Below are 18,436 nucleotides of genomic sequence, written 5' to 3'. Positions count from 1 at the left end.
TGTAGCCAGTTTGAACTACAAAACTCCTTCAAAAGACTAATTTGGTTTACAGATTTGGTACTTAAAATAGAATTATGCTCTCAGAGTGTGGATTGATATATGCATATTTTCAATTTAGCTTTAAGCCAATAAGGATTTTGTTTCTCAAATTAAAAAAATGTTTAATATATAGGAAAGTACTATGATAATGATAATTTTAGCTTCCATGCTCTTTACTTTATAAAAACAGTCACAGTAAAGAGAAGGATTGTTGGCTATCCAGTAGTCTCAATGATAAACTAATACAATGTTTTTTTTAACACTAGATCTCAGTCCCTAGCCCCAGTGCAAATACTGACATAAACGTTAAGAAGATTGCAAGCATAAGTGACGTTTGTGAATCTATGAAGCAGCAGCTCTTAGTCCTGGTGGAATGGGCCAAGTACATCCCTGCCTTCTGTGAACTGCCCTTGGATGACCAGGTATGATTTAAAAGGAACCATGGCTCCCTTACAAAGCGCTTTTGATATTTGCTAAGGTCTTGTCCTTATTCTGTCAAAAGACAGTACTTCCTTGTGTATAGTCCGGCTCTAGAAAAATTACTGATTGGTTAAGAGTTGATCAAGACAATCTTCAGCAGTCTTGAAATTTAAATATTTAGATGAAGAATAAAGATAAACAGCAAATAAATACACTCTTGAGGTTTTCTGGCTATTAGAGTGGTAAATGTTGGGTAAGCTGGAGGAAGGAGATGGTGTGTTGTGGTGTCTTGAGTTTCCTGAAGGCACTGAATTAGATTCTTCAGAAATGTCTGGCAACCCCTTGACAGAAACAAGTAGGTTGTGCTGGTGACCCGGTGGATCCTTTATATAATTAACATGTAATATTTTTCTTTCATTCTAGCAGTTTTATCCTTGCAGTTATTGTCTTGAAATATAGATGTGGCACAATGTCCACAGATTCCACATCTGAAATCTACAAGAAATAAGAAAGTCTTTTTTTCTAATACTTGCATTTTTAAACTTGGCATATTTATATTTAAAAAACCTTAATTAATAATTAGAACCTTGGATTTCCTCATTAGTAAACAAAGCTTTACTTGGATTTGAGTCACTTTTAGCTTTTCTTTCTAAAGAGTGTATACCTTTTTGTAGATGAAAATAGTCTTAAATTTCATATTTCTTTCACACTGAAAAAATTAACCAAACTAAGAGTTTTACTCAGTGTGTCTATACACTCTGACCAGTACAGTCACTGACACAAGGAAACCACACAAATGAAGAAAGACCAAGTGTGATTGTGTAAAAATAAGGAAGAGGGAAATATTCACATGCCAGAATGGAGTAGAATCACCATAGGAAGGTAGCAGTTATATTTCTAGGAAGGTATTTATTTTACTTGGTGACAGGAAAAGTTTCCATGAAACTTGAAATCACTCTTACAGTGTTTTGTAACTCCCTTCCTGGACTGAGTCACAGTTATTGGCATGTCGTAAAGATAGCTTGGTTCAGAAGATTAGGCCAGAGTGAATAATGCTAAATTGCTAAAACCTGCCAGTCTCACCCCAAGCAATATAAGTAGGGCTGTGTTATTTATCAGCTTTATATTTTTATTATCATTCTTCTTTAAACCTGCTGACTATATATATAAAGACAGTGGCTGAAATATTGGGAAATTGGAGATCAGTAACTAGTGAAAAAGTCTTTGTTTACTGCTCATTAATATTAAAAACATAACATTAGTAGTTATAGCTAGTGAATACCTTTTATCAGTAAGATACTAGGGAACATTCTCTCAAATGTATGATCAACTATATTATTCCATTTAATTTTTTAGGAGCTCTGTGGGGTAGGTGTTATCTTCATTTTACAGTTCCTGAAACTGGACCCCAGATTGGTTTATTCCATCCATAAATCCATGAGATGACTATTTATTAGGAGACTACTGGTTTCAGTTATGTTCTGAAGGGATCCTGCAGTAAAAGTGCAGATTGCTTCACTGGTCTCATAAACTTTGTGGTCTGTTTGGGAGAGACTGACAATAAAAAAAAATATACAAATTAAGAGTAAGTTGACTCTAGGTGGAAATCAGTTCTACGAAATTGCATAAAATGGAGCAGGATGCCTTGGAGGATGAATCGGGGTGGGATGGAAAGACTGTGGTGGGAATGAGAGAAGACATCCCCCAAGACCGGAATGGTAGGGGCCAAAGTCAAGGGAGAAGAATTCTGAGTGCATGAACAACACTGTGTTCAAAGGTTCTCAGGCAAGTGGAGCAGCGTGAACAGTAATTGCTGCAAGATAAAGCAGGGATGGGGCGGGAGGCAAAGGAGGTAATGTCTGCTCACCTCATGTCACCTGGAAGGCCATAACTTAGAAATCTGGATTTGATTTGAAGGACAATATGAAGCCACCAAAACATTTTTAGTGGAGCTGTGATTTTGACCAAGTTTCTCATAAACTCATTTGAGAGTTCTCATATGTGTATATGAGAAGCTATTACAAAGATGCGTCAGCCCTGGAGAAGTAATAAAGAAATTTTGCAAAAGCCACCGAGTATGCTGGAGTGGTACAGCAGACAAGTGACAGCCCGGACCAGAAGGAATCCACAGGGAAGAAAGGCAGTGGATGGATTTGGCTGACACTTTAATAAACATCACTGAATAGTTGGAGAGCACTTCAAATAGACTCCTGTTTGGATGCAGACAATCATATTTGGATAATAGTTCCACCTACTACTGTGCAGAAGACATAGGAGAAACAATCATTTGGGACATGTTACACTTGTCTTGCTTCCTCTGGTTCTTACTGATGAGGCCCAGCATACAACCGAGTGTAAGAATGAACCTCTGTTGAATGTTCACTGCTATAAGTAAGATATCCAAACTAGAAACAGGCAGGAGCCAAAACTATTTCCTTCTTCTTTTTAAGGACTTTTGTTTATTTAATTTATTATCAGCAAACCATGCTTATACACATTACAACATTTAATTCTTGGGGGTGCATTTGGTAATTGATCTTATATATGCAAACAAGTGAAATCCAAACCTACTAGCAAATGTATGAAAGGTTAAACAGGAAAACAAGGAGCAGTCCACCAATCTAGGGTATGAACTCAAGCCTGTTCTGTTCTACTCACCTCAAAAAAATAGAAGATTTGCTCTTCTTGGCTACCTGCAAAGCAAACATTTCTGACATGCTGAGAGAAACCTAGAAAGCCTCCTCATTTTAAGTATATATGAATATTGTATGTCAGAACAAAACAAGGCAAAAAACGAGTCAGGCTTAAGGAAGACTGTAAAGTTAATCAGACTCACCTTGCACTGTCTTTTAATCATTATGTTTTATAATTAATTGTGCATCTTGGAAACTTTCATTAAGGTGGCCCTGTTGAGAGCTCACGCTGGAGAACACTTACTGCTTGGAGCCACAAAAAGATCCATGATGTATAAAGATATTTTGCTTTTGGGTAAGATTTTTTAAAAGAAGAAATCAAGCATATTTTATATGTACAGTATGTGGGATCTATTCTGCATGTATAAAGCACACAGCCATTGGGAAATGGTGCTCTGATTTTAAAAAGGAATGCCATTCATTATGTTCTCATTCAGTTCTAGTGTGGTGTGTGCAGTGTGTGTGTGTGTGTGTGTGTGTGTGTGTGTGTGTGTGTGTGTGTGGTACCTTGGGCTTTCAGAGAACAAATTGCTGGAGTTGTTCTCTTTTTCAATCCTGTGTGCCCCTGATATGGAATCAGGTCCTCCTGCTTGGATTCCACCCCCTTTACTCACTAAGTGGTCTAGCTGGCCCTACTTTTCTTTGTTTTGATTGAATGTAAGTTCAGAGTGCTGTGATGATATGGAGACATTAAAATTTAAAAATGCAATAGAGGTTTTGCTCCATAAGCCTGATGCTGACTTTTGTTTAAAATTTTTGAAGACAAAGAATAACCATTTAAATGTCCAAGTATTGAATCCCCAAGTCCTTTCATTCTGTTGTAGACTACTTAGTAGGCTAGTTAGTTTATAGCCTGCCAAGGAACATATTTATTTCCTATGATTTTACTGATCATAACACACCATAAGATAATTATTTTTAAAATGTTAGGCAATGTCTGAAAAATGCTGGTAGTATAATTGCAAGGAGCAGCAAAAGTAGAACAGAGTGAAAAGGGTAAAAAAGGCATAAGAAAACCCATTGTTTTCACTACAAATTGTCTCAGCCCTGTCCTGGTAACTCTAAAGATTAGGTTCTGAGTGACATTTTGGTCCCAAATGTAAACGAATGGGACACAGTGTAAGAGTAGCTAATATTTATTGAAGGTTAATATTTATTAAATGCTCTGCTTTAAGTGCATTGTGCTAACATGCACTCTCATTTAATCACTGAAATAAAACCCTACTATCCTGCTTGTTCTGCAATGAAGAAATAGAGGAAGGGAATGTTTTGATCATGATGGAAAGCCAGGCAGCCAAGACCTGGAATTCTAAACCATAATGGAACCACAGAAAGTGCCCTGGACCCCAGCTAAACACTTTGGTTGAATGTCTACCGCACACTGCAAATCCTGTCCTTTCTGTAAACCATTTTACAATATACCCTGGAAAGTAAACATTCTATACCCCATTCTTCATTGTTTCTTTTTAATAACTAGGTTAGTTATTTTCACATGACAGAATAAAACACACAAAAATAAGTATATGCAACAGTAGTTTTGTTCAGTTTGTGTGGCTGTGGTAATCATTTCTCTCTCCATTTATGTGTATATACAAGCATTACATTTGCACACTTTAACTATATACAATATTTTTGTCCCTCACATATCACGAAAACTGAGAGGGGAGCAGGGAGAAAGGTTATCACTTCAGTGATCTGATTTTTTTTTTGACATACAGAACTTTGGCAAAATATCTGAAATAACTTAAAAAGGGGAAAGGTTAAGCCAGGTGGTGGTGGTGCACACCTTTAATCCCAGAACTCAAGAGGCAGAAGCAGGCAGATCTTTAAGTTTAAGGCCAGCCTGATCTACAGAGCAAGTTTAGGATTGCTGGACTACACAGAGAAGCCCTGTCTCGGAAAAACAAAACAAAACAAAACAGACAAACAAACAAAAAACCCACCAACCAAAGAAACAATGGTGAAATATTTATGTGGCTCCAGTTTCAGACGTTTCAGATCAGAGGTGCCGTGCCTTGTAGCGTTAGGTCTGTCACAGCACAGAACACCACACAGGCCTGTTTTACAGAGGACACTATTTATATCAAGAAGAGCGAGAAGGCCGGTGTCTGTATAATCCCTTCAATGGGACACTTCAGGGCTGGAGAGATGGCTCAGTGGTTGCATATTGACTGTCCTTCCAGAGAGTCAGAGTTTGATTCCCAGTACCCACAAGGTGGCTCATAACCATCTGTCATTCCAGTTCAAGGTGATCTGACGCCTTTTTCTGGCTTCCTTGTGGGCCCAGCACGTATGTGCGGCACAGAGAGACATGGACATCAAACACCCATGGAGGGAAAATAGAATCTAAATAAAAACAAAAAGAACATGACTTCAGGGAAATAACCCCTCCCTCTGGGCCCCAGTTTTAAAGGTTTCACTATTTCCTAGTGATGCTGTTCAAAAATTTAATACATAATTTTAGAGATATTCAACATCCAAACAATAATGATCACCTTCACCTAAGTGGGATAATTAAAAATGTGTTCTCATGTGACACCAGGGTAGAGCAATCTAACTTTATTTTAGAAACTATGATAAATATTTTCACTATTACAGCCAGAGAATATCTAAGATAAAAAGATATGGATGGATTAACTGGGCCTGCTGTATCACATTTCTGAAATCCCTTAAATTCAGTTGACTAAATTGCTCAAGTCACCTCTATTTGAAGACCCTAAGTGTCTTAGTTAGGATTTCCATGGCTGTGATACAACATTGATCAAAAGCACTTGGGGAGAAAGGGTGCACTTGGTTTACACTTCCTCATCACTGTTCTTCATTGAAGGAAGTCAGGCCAGGAGCTCAAGCAAGGCAGGGGCCTCGATGCAGGAGCTGATGCAGAGGTTTGCAGGGGAGCGGCCTACTGGCTTGCTTTCCACGGCTTGCGCAACCAGCATTGTTATAGAACTCAGGACCCCCAGCTTAGAAGTGGAATCACCCACAGTGGTCTGGGCCCTCCCACATCAGTCAACAACGATGAAACTGCCTAACAGGCTTGTATATAGCCAGATCGTATGGATGGATTTCTTTTCAAATGAGGTTCCTTCTTCTCAGATGACTCTAGCCTATATCAAGTTGTCATAAAAAACCAGGGGCATAACAAGGAAGAACAGCCTGAGAAGATGGCTGAGTTGGTCAAGTTCTTCTCACACAATTGTGAAGATTTGTGTATAAATCCCCAAGACCCATGTAAAGTCAGGTGCTATAGTTGGCGTGTATAAGCTCAGTGCTCCTACTGGTAGATGGTGACAAAAGAGGGAGGCTACTTGGATGCTCATAGGTCCACTATCCTGGCATCAATACGGAACGGCAAAGATTTACCGTATTAAACAAGATAGATGGTGAGGTTGCCCTCTGACTTCTATGCATAGACTGTAATCTATCACAGGCCTGGAAACCCCAAACTCCCACCCCACCCCCAACACACAGAAATTAAAAGCGAAAGAAATAATCCGAAGTGCTAATTTTCGCCCAACTTAAGCTGGTTTAAACTGCATCTGATCGGTTCCTAAGAGCAGCAAAGCACGCTGGCTGGCTTCAATCCATTGTTAGCGAGTCGAATTCTTCAGGTTCCGTGTAAAGCTCATTAATGAGTGGGGCCCTAATGGAGGCCTGACACAGAGGAAGGCTAATCATTATCGGCCGATTCTCCCCTGTCAATTATTAGCTGGTTATGAGTCTGTGCTTTTTTGTTATCACCAGTGACTGAGGCTGTTAAAACGCACGCGGGCACATTATCTTTCTGGATTCTTTGAGTGTCCTGATGTTCTCGCCTCCCTAACTCCGTGCTACAGAAAGGTGCAATACCCAACACAGTCCCTTCCTCAATAGACCATTTTGAAGGCTGATACATAAAAAGGCAAACAGTATTCAACATTTCAGCAGAGAAGGGGGTTAATTCTTCATTTTCTCTCAGGAAACAACTATGTCATCCACCGTAACAGCTGTGAAGTTGAAGTCAGCCGTGTGGCCAATCGAGTCCTCGATGAGCTGGTTAGACCATTCCAAGAGATCCAGATAGATGACAATGAGTATGCATGTTTGAAGGCCATTGTGTTCTTTGACCCAGGTTTGTTTTCAAAATTGAAAAGTCGTAGCATGAAACCTAAACTATTCCATTTCATCCTGGTGCCTTTAGCCCTAAGTGTGCCTGTGTCTATTCCCTCCCCAGATGCAAAGGGCCTGAGTGACCCCGTGAAAATTAAGAACATGCGGTTCCAGGTGCAGATCAGCCTGGAGGACTACATCAATGACCGGCAGTATGACTCCCGAGGCAGGTTCGGAGAGCTGCTCTTGCTGCTGCCAACACTGCAGAGCATCACGTGGCAGATGATCGAGCAAATTCAGTTTGTCAAACTCTTCGGCATGGTCAAGATTGACAACCTCCTTCAGGAAATGCTACTGGGTGGTGAGTGAACCGGCACATTTCTCTAATTGCTGAGTTTGACTGCCCATGCATTAGAACAAGGTGCCCCCTTTATTTCCTTTGGCCTAGTTACTTCATTACTTAGAGGTTCCCATTCGTTCTTTCTTTTGGACTTCTAACAGGGTGCACGAAATCTAATTTGTTACGTTTAGAAACTCTGCACAGTCTGAGGAAGACGAAAGGTCTTGAACAGATTCAAATGCCCATTTTAACCAGCCTTTGGCATCACTTATGGGTACAGCCCCATTGACTTCAGGTCTCAGACCCTTCTGTGTGTGGTAAATAGGATATAGTCCCTGCTTTTAGGGCACCGAGGAGTATAGAATTGTTTTTTACATTTTGTTCTTTAGCTTCTTAAAAATTCGAAAACAAAAAATAAATTGCTGCCTAGCCCATGTACGAATCACATGGCTTAAAAATGAACATTTTGCTCCTGAAGCAATTAATTGTCATAAACTAGTAGAAGAAGAAAATGCGACTTCAGGGTTGCAATAAATGTCAGGAATAACTTAAGGAATCGTTATTTTATGTTCTGATTTAGATTAAATTTCCTTGTAAAGTCACTGTATTTATTTTTAGTTTTCTGGTCCTTAATGTGTTCCTAATGACATCTTTCTGAAATAAAAGTTGTTCATGCCATTAGGGTGAATCCAAATACTATAAACTTGAGGTAAGTGATTCTTGGAATTGCCTTAACAACAGGCAGAAAAACCTAATGATTCCAGGAAACAGCACACAAGGTCCATTATTAATACTCATTATTATGATATAGCGTTCAGTTTTCCAATTCACCATGAAAGCTGACATTGTCTTTAACATGGGGGGAGCTCTCTCCATTTGTTTTTGAATTTTCCAAAAGCACTTTGCAGATAGCAGTATTTAAACTGTCACTGGAAACATGGGTCAAGGTAAAGCAATAGTAAATGTCACTAATGCAAACGTTTATGCATCTTTTGTAGGTGCTGCCAATGATGGTAGCCATCTCCATCACCCAATGCACCCACATTTGTCTCAGGATCCACTAACGGGACAAACAATACTTTTAGGTCCCATGTCCACACTGGTTCACTCAGACCAGATCTGTAAGTATCTTGGGAAATTTTCTTCTGTAACATCTCTTAACTTTAGTTATTTTGGGATACTATAACTCAAGATAGGAAACTGTTACTTCCCAGGAACTGCAGATCTTAGGTAGGATTTCTTCTACTGTACTTAGCTGTGTGAGAATTAAATACTCAGTTCATTAGTTACTCTCTCAATGTATGAATTTGGATTCCAAATTGAAGATGTAAAAACTTAACATTTTCTATTATATAAGGCTGGGAAGCATAAAGCATACTGATATTTACTGCCTTGGTGGCTGGCGTCAGTGTAGGTCCATACAAAAACAGCCATAAAAATCTAAACTATACCAACGAATTGTAATAAACAGTGGGGCAACTATGGTTGCTCATGACCTTTAAAATTGGCAAAATATTAAAAACTCTTTACTACAGATTGAAAGTGTATAAAGAAATTGAATAAAATAAACTTGTGATATTGACTTAGGTAACTCTAAGGTATCAGAAAGAGTGAGAGTAACAAATTGTAATTTTGCTGTTAAAAATATAACAGAGTAGTTTGAGCAGTCCTTGCTACCTCCTTGCACCAGAAGAGTGTCACCATTCTGGGGGTGCGAGGTGATCTGAGAGAATGGAGCTGATAGATGGGGTGGGGTACTTCATTCCCTAGCCAGTTTTACTCCGAGTTTGGCATATTTTGTACTTGAGAGTTAAGAAAGGTAAGTGAAGTTCTCACGAGTTCCAGCCATATACAGTCACAAGGACCAATCACACGTGGCAAATACATGTTTTTTTCCTTAGAGTCATACAAAGGATTGTTCAAGTGTTTAATTGAATAACAAAAATAAGCAATAACAGGTAATCTGAACTAAACTCACTCGCATCCTCTCCACCTGGGAAGAGCACAAAACACATTTCAAGAGCACTTTCCTTTTTTGAAGAAGCCTCTGGCACAAGACTCTTGTCTTCTTTTCTTGGAGCTTTCTCACAAATGCTCAGGATTCTCCTCTTTGGATTCTATTCCTGGACCGTGTCCTGACAGAAAGGAAATGTTTTGCCCTCATGGTGTTTGGTTTTACCCCTTCAGAAGCTTGAATTAGCTTCCTGCATCTTATCTTTTCCATGGTCAATGTTCTGAAGTAGCTGTGAAAATTTATTTATCAGGACTTTTTTTTCCCTTTCATGGCTCCTCTTTTCTTTTTTTTTTCCTTTTTGTAAATCAACAGCATTTCCTTCACTTACACAGACAAGTATTTCTCGCTAAATTCCTAGATGCACGTTTATACTTTGAATAGCAATAGTGTCTGCAGAGCTATTTCTGCTATGGTCCTGTGTAGATTTGAATTTCTGTTTTTGGCTTTATTGTTTCCTCATTGATTTTCATCACTGCTCGTCAATTCTCCTGTCAATTATACATTTTTTTTTTGTAAATGGATACCTGAGTTTATCATTGCAGGGATAAGAAATAAGAGAACCACACACTGTGTCATCTGCCTAGACTAAATAAAAGATGTCAGTGACCCATCACAGACAGAGACATAAAAATCCATGGTGACTGGATTTTTAAACCATGTTGTTAAAAGAGTAGTACATTTTAACTAAACTGTGGTAACTAGAATTCTGGCATACAATAATTGTACAAGATGAGGCTACTTATGAAAATTCTACAAGACAGGGCTTGGTGCAGCAGAGCTCTCCTTTCCCAGCAGCCAAGCAGCAGAGAACAAAAGATAGCAACAGGACAGGAACAAGTCACATTCCAGCGACACTGCCCAGAGATCTACTTGCAAGGCTGAAGTTTCCACCACTTCCAAAGCACCAGCTGCTGGAGGCTAAGCTGTCAACCTGAGGGAAATGCCTCATAACAAAACAAAATCATTGCTTATGAATTTCTACCTACTAATCCATAATTTACCTTTCATCTATCTTTTTCCAATACCAAATAAGCTAATTCACTTCACTGGCTTTAATTATTGCGATATAATTTATGCATATTTGCATTTCCTACTGAATATACCATATTCTTTAATAACTAATTATAATGTTAGTGTACCATTTGGGAGTTCCTCTAGACTATTAGTCTATGGCAGGGAAAGTTGAGGTCACAGAATGGTCTCTTATCATTCTGCCCTTCAGAAATAAGCACTGATGGATATTTTATTATCATATATTTTATTGGCACCAGTGATAGTTTCAGAAACAAAAATAAGTCAGGAAAAACTATACATGCTAAAAATAATATGATCCATTTAAATTATACATTTTGTTAGAAAGTATGTTGAAAAATAATGTATTTATGATATATAAACACATCTGTATAAACAATTTCAATAATGTTCACCCATCTATTGCACTCTCTCATCCCCTTGTAATTCTATATTTCATTTCATAAATACTAATGGACAGAGAGAAGGATTGCCCAACACAATGCCAGAAAGGCTATAGAATTCTGTCCCCTGGAAACTTGTTATTTATAAACTCAGAAATTAAAACACATTAGCAACACATTAAGCATCCTAGGCACCAGGTGACAGAGTTTGAAAACTCGACTGGATGTAAATTCCTTCACCTTTAAAATGCTGCTGTTCAGCATTTAAGAATTGCCTCATCACTACTTCCATTCTTCTGTCTTGTTCAGAGCCACAGGTATGAGACTTGATTGTAAAGGAAAAATTGACTTTGCTTGAACCCGTTTGTACTACATGCAAAGCTAGACAGAGGTTAAACACCAATTTAAAAAGTCAGTGTTTTCTTGGTCTTTAAGGAAGATCCCTAAAACTTTTAAACCATTTTCTCTATTTCTCTTCAACCAAACAACATTAAAAATGCCATTTTTGCAGTATCTGATAATCCATACTTAGCAATAATATAAGGTATTAATGGACACTAGCCCAAAGGCCCAAAGGAGATTGCTCTTGTTTTCATAGGCATTCTTTAAGAACTGAAAAATCTATAAGTTCAGAATGTGAGTAAATGTTTTGTTTTCTGCTAGCTTTATCAAATATTCTATTTTCTAAAATTTAAGAATATAATAGATTTTATTTTATAATATGGCAAAATTTCATGATAGGAAGGAATACTTTACTATACAATAAAATATTCAAACTATGTTTCAAAAAATTTCAATTGAATTTTTTTATGTTTAGTTGCTTTCTATTCAATTATGCAGACTTGCTCTTAGCATTGAAAGGGAAGGATCAGGCCAGCTCAATTGTAATAGGATTGTGAAGCAACAAACTAGGGTGCTGGAGAGGCTACAGACTGTGGCTTGGCTTTCAAAAGTCTTGCAAATAACTGAATTTTAGTTTTTAGATCATCTCATATGTATGAACTAGTCAAATACAAGCCCCTTATATTATAGTTTTATGCACATCTTGACTGCAGATGTTATGAAGATTGCTTTTTCTACTTCTTGGAACGTCTTGAAGTGAAAACAGATTGCTTAGCATGATCACCTATCATTGGTTAGCTGTATTTGGGAAGGGAGGGCGGATGCGTTGCCATTAGTATGTCAGTGGCCTGATAATTCATTATAAGCATCAATAGTCTACATGTAACCTTTTACTCAAAATATAATAATGAATATTGCCATTATGTAGGACTTTGTGTGGTGAGGCAGCGTGACTGCTATTACATACACGATTCTGTGCTTCCTTTTCAGCAACTCCAGAAACTCCACTCCCTTCCCCACCTCAGAGCTCTGGACAAGAACACTACAAAATCACTGCAAATCAAGCTTCCGTCATTTCACACCAGCCCCTCTCTAAACAAAAGCCGTTGTGAGAATGTGCTTGCTTCTGAATGGTACTGTGTAAACGTGAAACACATTGGTCTTGAAATGTCTCAGGATGGTACTTTTGCCAACTTTTTGTCAAGGCTTCTTCATGGTGCTGTTGTAAGGTGGTATCCTATTTTCTTGTTTGTAAACACATTATGTTTATTGTTGCTGTAAAGTCAAGCTTTCACATGCAACGTATGTATATTTCAATTTGAAGTTGTTTTATAGTGTATTGTTTCCAACTATCCCTGCACTGTGCCCAAACTACTGGGATCTTATGTATGGCTTTCATTTTTTTTCATAATGTTAATTTAAATCTGTAAATAATTGCTTTGTTGTGATGTAATGTAGAATTAAGTGTTCTTTTTGGATAAAAGTAGATTAGAAATACTAGGTAATATAAAAAGTAAGCAAATATTTTAAAGAATAAATTGTAAACTTGAAGATTGGAAAAGGTGAACAGTAGCTGTAGAATAGAGCGTCTCTTTGAAGGATAATACATCAGAGCCTTCTTTTGCCTGCAGAAAATGTTTCTATGTTAAATGTAGAGAACTAAAGCCATTTTAAGGATGACTGGTTCTCTGCAATGTGACTTTATTTGAAGAGCTAAGCTAAGGGAAGACATGTTGCTTTTTTCAGTTAGGATACAAGCCAAAGTAAAACAAAGACATACTAAACAATGGTTCAACCAAAAGGGCATTCATTAGAACTTAGTGCATCCCCACACCAGCTCTCCGGGAAGCCATGAGAGTCTTTCTATAGGGACCTGTGTTAATTAAAGTTCCACAACTCTGTGAGAAATTATATTGAACACATTTGTGCCAACCCAGCTCTGGTTGGCTTTAATGAGACTGGGTAAGAAAACAACACATGAAAGTCTACAGTGTGGTTTTAATAATATACAGGGACAGACCATGGAATAGTATTTGCCATAGCACTCGTAGAGGCTAACAAGTACAAAACTGTTTACAGTATTTGCAACGAGGACAAGAAACCAGCTTTGTACCTTTTGCAATCCTCACATCTTCACCTAAAACCCTGAAGATGATGAAAAGTACACTAGATTGTTTTGATGACTTAGGAAGTTTCGCAACAAAGGAATATATTGAACATCTACTTCTAGACTGAGAAGTACCCCAACTACTTAAGATTACCCACACCTTGTGTTTATTTTAAAATCATCAATGATAGGACACCTCATGAAGCAGCAATGGCTCCTACTCTCTTTCTTCTTGCCTCTCTTGTTTTTTCCTCTCATATTTACAGAAGTAGTCGAAATTGTTGAATATGAAATTGTAAATATTATTTTTTAAGTAGACGAAATTGAGCACATATCAAATGAAAAAAGCATCTGAAGCTGCAAGATTTTGGTTAAAGTTTTTCCAGGGACCTTCACAGTTTCTCTGATTATGAGTCATAATTTCCACCTACCTACAAGTGCAAAGATCATTTTAATATTAACTAACTTGGCTCTAAAAGTAAAGTAATATGACAACTATCAGCAGTTTCTCAGAGCCAACTGTATTTCTTCAAATGCTATTATCCTTGTGAAACTAAAATATAGTGTTGGTGGAGTGAGGAGGAAGAGAGAGAGAAGGAGATGGAAGGTTCCTTAATTCTTATATTTTGAAATATTACTCTTGTTTCACAAAATAAGTAAGTTACTAAATTTCATGAGTACAAATATCATCTGTAGGTTTTTATTTACTTATTTAATGTTATTCTCCTACAAGAAAAATATGCTCTATCTTGGTCACCATAACAAAATGTCATATGCTGGGAAGAATAAACAATGGAAATTTATTTCTCATAGTTCTGCTCATAACAAAGCCCAAGAGCAAGAATTATCAGATTCTCTCTCTGATCTGTAGATGCCGATTGTGAGAGCTCTCAGGGGACCACTTTTGCAAGAACACCATTCTCACTCATGAAGGCCTGCCCTCATGACCTCTTCACCTGCTAGCATCCCGCCTTTGCATAACATCACACATTTGGCTTCCTTGAAACATAAATGAGGAGACATATGGGCATTCAGACCATAGAAAATAATTTTAGAATAAAAATCATAAAATTTATATTGTTGTGAATAATGTACTCGTAAAGATTTACTAAGGAGAAATTAGAAATTATTGCTAATAATTTTGTCTTAATATCTATGGCCAGGGAATTTGTACTATAGTATTTTTATATGTCAAGCTACCAGAAATGGTAGACAAAGAAAAATTGATATTTTCAGTGTATTATCATGATATTGTTAAGAAAAGTCATTGCTTTTATATAATACACTTTTTCAGGTGATAGATATAAATAATTTATTGTGATATATCAATTCATTTTATAAATGCAAAAATTATTTTTATAAATTTCATTGTTGAAAATCAGAAATGAGTAGTTTTTTAAATGTTGGATTACAGTGAGATTAAAATATTTCTAAACTGTGATGCCTGCTTTACTGAGCTTTCTAAATAAAAACTGAGAAAATATAGCTAAAATGGGATGCTTCATCAGTATTTAAAACTATTATCATAATTTTAGAAATACATTGTCCATCATGTTTTCATTGTGTTTCACTGGAGGAAGAAAAGCTCATCTCCTAGTATTGAAAGACTTAGACTCTGAGGGAAAAGATAATTCTTATATATACCTCTATTTGTAAAGCTGTGTTTGATTTCTGATTTGGTACCAGTAATTGACATAGATGCCCTGAAATGACCTAAATATCCTGGGTGAATACCATAGTATATAAATTGCTAGCCTTACATAGTAGTTGCTTTTTTATTTCTGTGATCAACCACAAAAAACAAGGCAAGTTATAGAAGAAAGAGTTTATTTGGGCTTTTGGTTCCAGAGGGATCAAAGTCCTTCACCATGGTAGTAGAGGAAGAAGCAGGCATAGTGGCAGGCATGACCCTCTAGTAACAAGTCTGTATCCTGAACAGTAGCCATGAAGTAGAATAAGCCAAAAGCTGAGACTCTTTAAACTCTCAGAGCCTGCGCAAAAGGCATACTTCTTCCAGCAAATCTTTCAAAACCTACTCAAACAGTTCCACCAACTGGGGACCCATTATTCAAAACCCAAGTCAGTGGGGAAAGGGGTGGACATATAATTCAAACCATTACATCGAGGTATTTACATTTATGCATTTGGGGTATAAAGTTTATAAATTATGATGGCCAATGTGATGATTAATATTGATTATAAAATCGACAAAACCTAGAATCACTCAAGAGGCAAACCTCTTGACACACCTGGGAAACACTCCATTCCATGGATTAGGTCATCCTCTGGGCATACCTGAGAGAGATTCCATGGATTAGGTTAGTCTCTGTACACACGAGGGGTTCCATGGAATAGGTCATCCTCTTTGCACACCTGATAGGTAATCATCGGAATAGGTTAGCCTCTGGACACACCTGTGAGGAATCATCTAGACTAGGTTGATTGAGGTGAAAAGAGCAACCCTAAAAGCAGGCAGCACAGTTCCCTGGGTTCCATTTCAAAATGGAAGGCTTCCTGTGCACGCTCCTTGCTCCCTCTTCATGAATGGTTGCAGTGTAAGCAGCTGCCTCACGTTCTGATGCTTATGGTTCCCTGCCAAGGTGAACTGTAACCACAAACTGTGAGCCAGAATCAGTCCTTCCTTCTCAAAGTTGCTGCTGAAAGAGTACATTAGCACAGCAATGAGGGTGTAGAAAACTGGTGCCAAGCTGTGGCACCAGGCTGTGACAAGCCTGGCTGTATGGTTCTTTTTTTTTTTACACTTTTTTTATATATTTAAATTAGAAACAAGATTGCTTCCCATGTCAGTCCCAGCTCCCTCTCCCTCACCTCCACGCCCACTCCCTCCTCCCAGGCCCCCCCAGCACCCCACTCAATCCCCACCCCATTCCCTAGCGAGGGTAAGGCCCTCCATGTGGGATTTCTAGAGTCTGTCATTTTGTTCCCGGGAGGGCCCAGGCCCTCCCCAAAGTGTCCAGATTGAGAAAGCATCCCTCATTGTGGGATGGGTCCCCAAAGTCCATGTGTGCCAGGGATACATATGGATTTACTACCCCAAAACCCCATAGATTGCTTGACTCTCTTCACTGACACCCACATTCAGGGGGTCTGGATCAGTCCCATGATGGCCTCTCAGCCATCAGGCTGGAGTCTAATATCTCCCCCTTGTTCAGGTCAGCTGTTTCTCTGGGATTCACCAGCCCAGTCTTGACCCCTTTGCTCATCACTCCTCCCTCTCTTTCACTGGGTTCCAGGAGTTCAGTTCAGTGTTTAGCTGTGGGTGTCTGCCTCTGTTTCCATCTGTCACTTGATGGAGGTTCTAGGATGGTATGTAAGAGAGTCATCCAAATCATTATTAGGGAGGGGCATTTAAAGTAGTCTTTACTACGGTTTAGTTTGCCAGTTGGTGTCATCCTTGTACATCTCTGGAGTTCTCATTAGTGCCAGATCTTCCCTCAAACTAGAATGGCTCCCTCTATTATGGTATCTCTCATCCTGCTCTCCTCTATTCATCCCCCAACTCAACTTTCCTGCTCCCCCATGTCCTTCTCTCCCTTCCTCTTGTCTCCCTCTCTTTTTCCTGGCTCCCTTTCCCCTCCTCCACCCTGTGCTCCCAATATGCTCAGGAGATCTTGACTCATTCCTCCTTCTCTGGGGTACCATGTATATCTCTCTTAGGGTCCTTCCTGTTTCCCTGCCTCTCTGGCAGTGGGATTGGCAACGTCTGGAGGCATCACCATCCCTGACTTCAAGCTCTATTGTAGAGCTATATTTCTGAAAACAGCTTGGTATTGGCACAAAAATAGACAGGTAGACCAATAGAATAGAATAGAAAACCCTGATATTAACACACATACATATGAACACTTGGTTTTTACCAAGAAGCTAAAATTATACAATGGAAAAAAAAAGGCATTTTTAACAAATGGTGCTGGCATAACTGGATTCTGGCATATAGAAGACAGCAGATAGATCCATGTCTATCGCCATGCACAAACTTAAGTCCAAATGGATCAAAGACCCCAACTTAAATCCAGCCACACTGAACCTGTTAGAAGAGAAAGTGGGAGGTACCCTTGAACGAATTGGTACAGGAGACAGCTTCCTGAACATAACACCAGTAGCACAGACACTGAGACCGACAGTTAATAAATGGGACCTACTGAAGCTGAAAAGTTTCTGCAAGATAAAGGACACAGCCAACAAGACAAAAAGGCAGCACACAGAATGGGAAAAGATATTCACTAATCCCACATCTGACAGAGGACTGATCTACAAAATCTACAAAGAGCTTAAGAAGCAAGTCTCCAAAGCACCAAAGATCCAATTAAAAAGTGAGCTACAGAACTAAATAGAGAATTCTCAATAGAGGAAACTAAAATTGCTGAGAGACACTAAAGAAAGTGCTCAACATCCCTAGCAATCAGGGAAATGCAAATCAAAACAACTCTGAGTGGCTAAAATAAAAAACACCAATGACAGTTTATGCTGGAGAGGATGTGGAGAAAGGGAAACACTCCTCCACTCCTGGTAGGAGTGCCAAGTTGTACAGCCACTATGGAAATCAGTATGGAGATTCCTCAGGAACATGGGAATCAGTCCACTGAAAGACCCAGCAATTCCATGGTTATGCATATACCCAAAAGATGCACACTGTTCTACTATGTTTATAGCATCATTATTTGTAATAGCCAGAACCTGGAAGCAACCTAGATGCCCCTCAACTGAAGAGTGGATAGAGAAAATGTGGTGTATTTACACAATGGAATACTATTCAGTAGCAAAAACAACGGAATTCTGAAATTTGCAAGGAAATGGCTGGCACTAGAAGAAACCATCCTGAGTGAAGTAACCCAGTCACAAAAAGACAAACATGGTATGTACTCACTCATATATGGATTTTAGACATGAATCATGGGAGTGAATGGCTATATGGCTCTTAGGTCTTTTGAACTGGTTTGCAAAGTGAATACTGAA

The 18,436-nt window shown here is 38.5% G+C and overlaps 1 protein-coding gene across 2 annotated transcripts in view; it reads left to right on the top strand.

The window, feature by feature from the left end:
• Positions 1-15,102, top strand: part of Hnf4g (hepatocyte nuclear factor 4 gamma) — a 139,763-nt gene extending 124,661 nt beyond the window's left edge. For both annotated transcript variants that reach the window (XM_040741404.1, XM_040741403.1), the window contains 6 exons: positions 306-461; positions 3,360-3,447; positions 7,111-7,263; positions 7,366-7,602; positions 8,580-8,702; positions 12,343-15,102. In XM_040741404.1, the coding sequence (XP_040597338.1) occupies positions 306-461; positions 3,360-3,447; positions 7,111-7,263; positions 7,366-7,602; positions 8,580-8,702; positions 12,343-12,464 (879 nt within the window). In that variant the 3' untranslated portion in view covers positions 12,465-15,102. The remainder of the gene's footprint in view (positions 1-305; positions 462-3,359; positions 3,448-7,110; positions 7,264-7,365; positions 7,603-8,579; positions 8,703-12,342) is intronic.
• Positions 15,103-18,436: the final 3,334 nt, after the last annotated feature.

The sequence above is a fragment of the Mesocricetus auratus genome, unplaced genomic scaffold (assembly GCF_017639785.1).
Source record: "Mesocricetus auratus isolate SY011 unplaced genomic scaffold, BCM_Maur_2.0 Super-Scaffold_6730, whole genome shotgun sequence".
NCBI lineage: Eukaryota > Metazoa > Chordata > Mammalia > Rodentia > Cricetidae > Mesocricetus > Mesocricetus auratus.
Note: the sequence above shows the minus strand (reverse complement) of the source record. Positions and strands in the feature narration are given on the sequence as shown.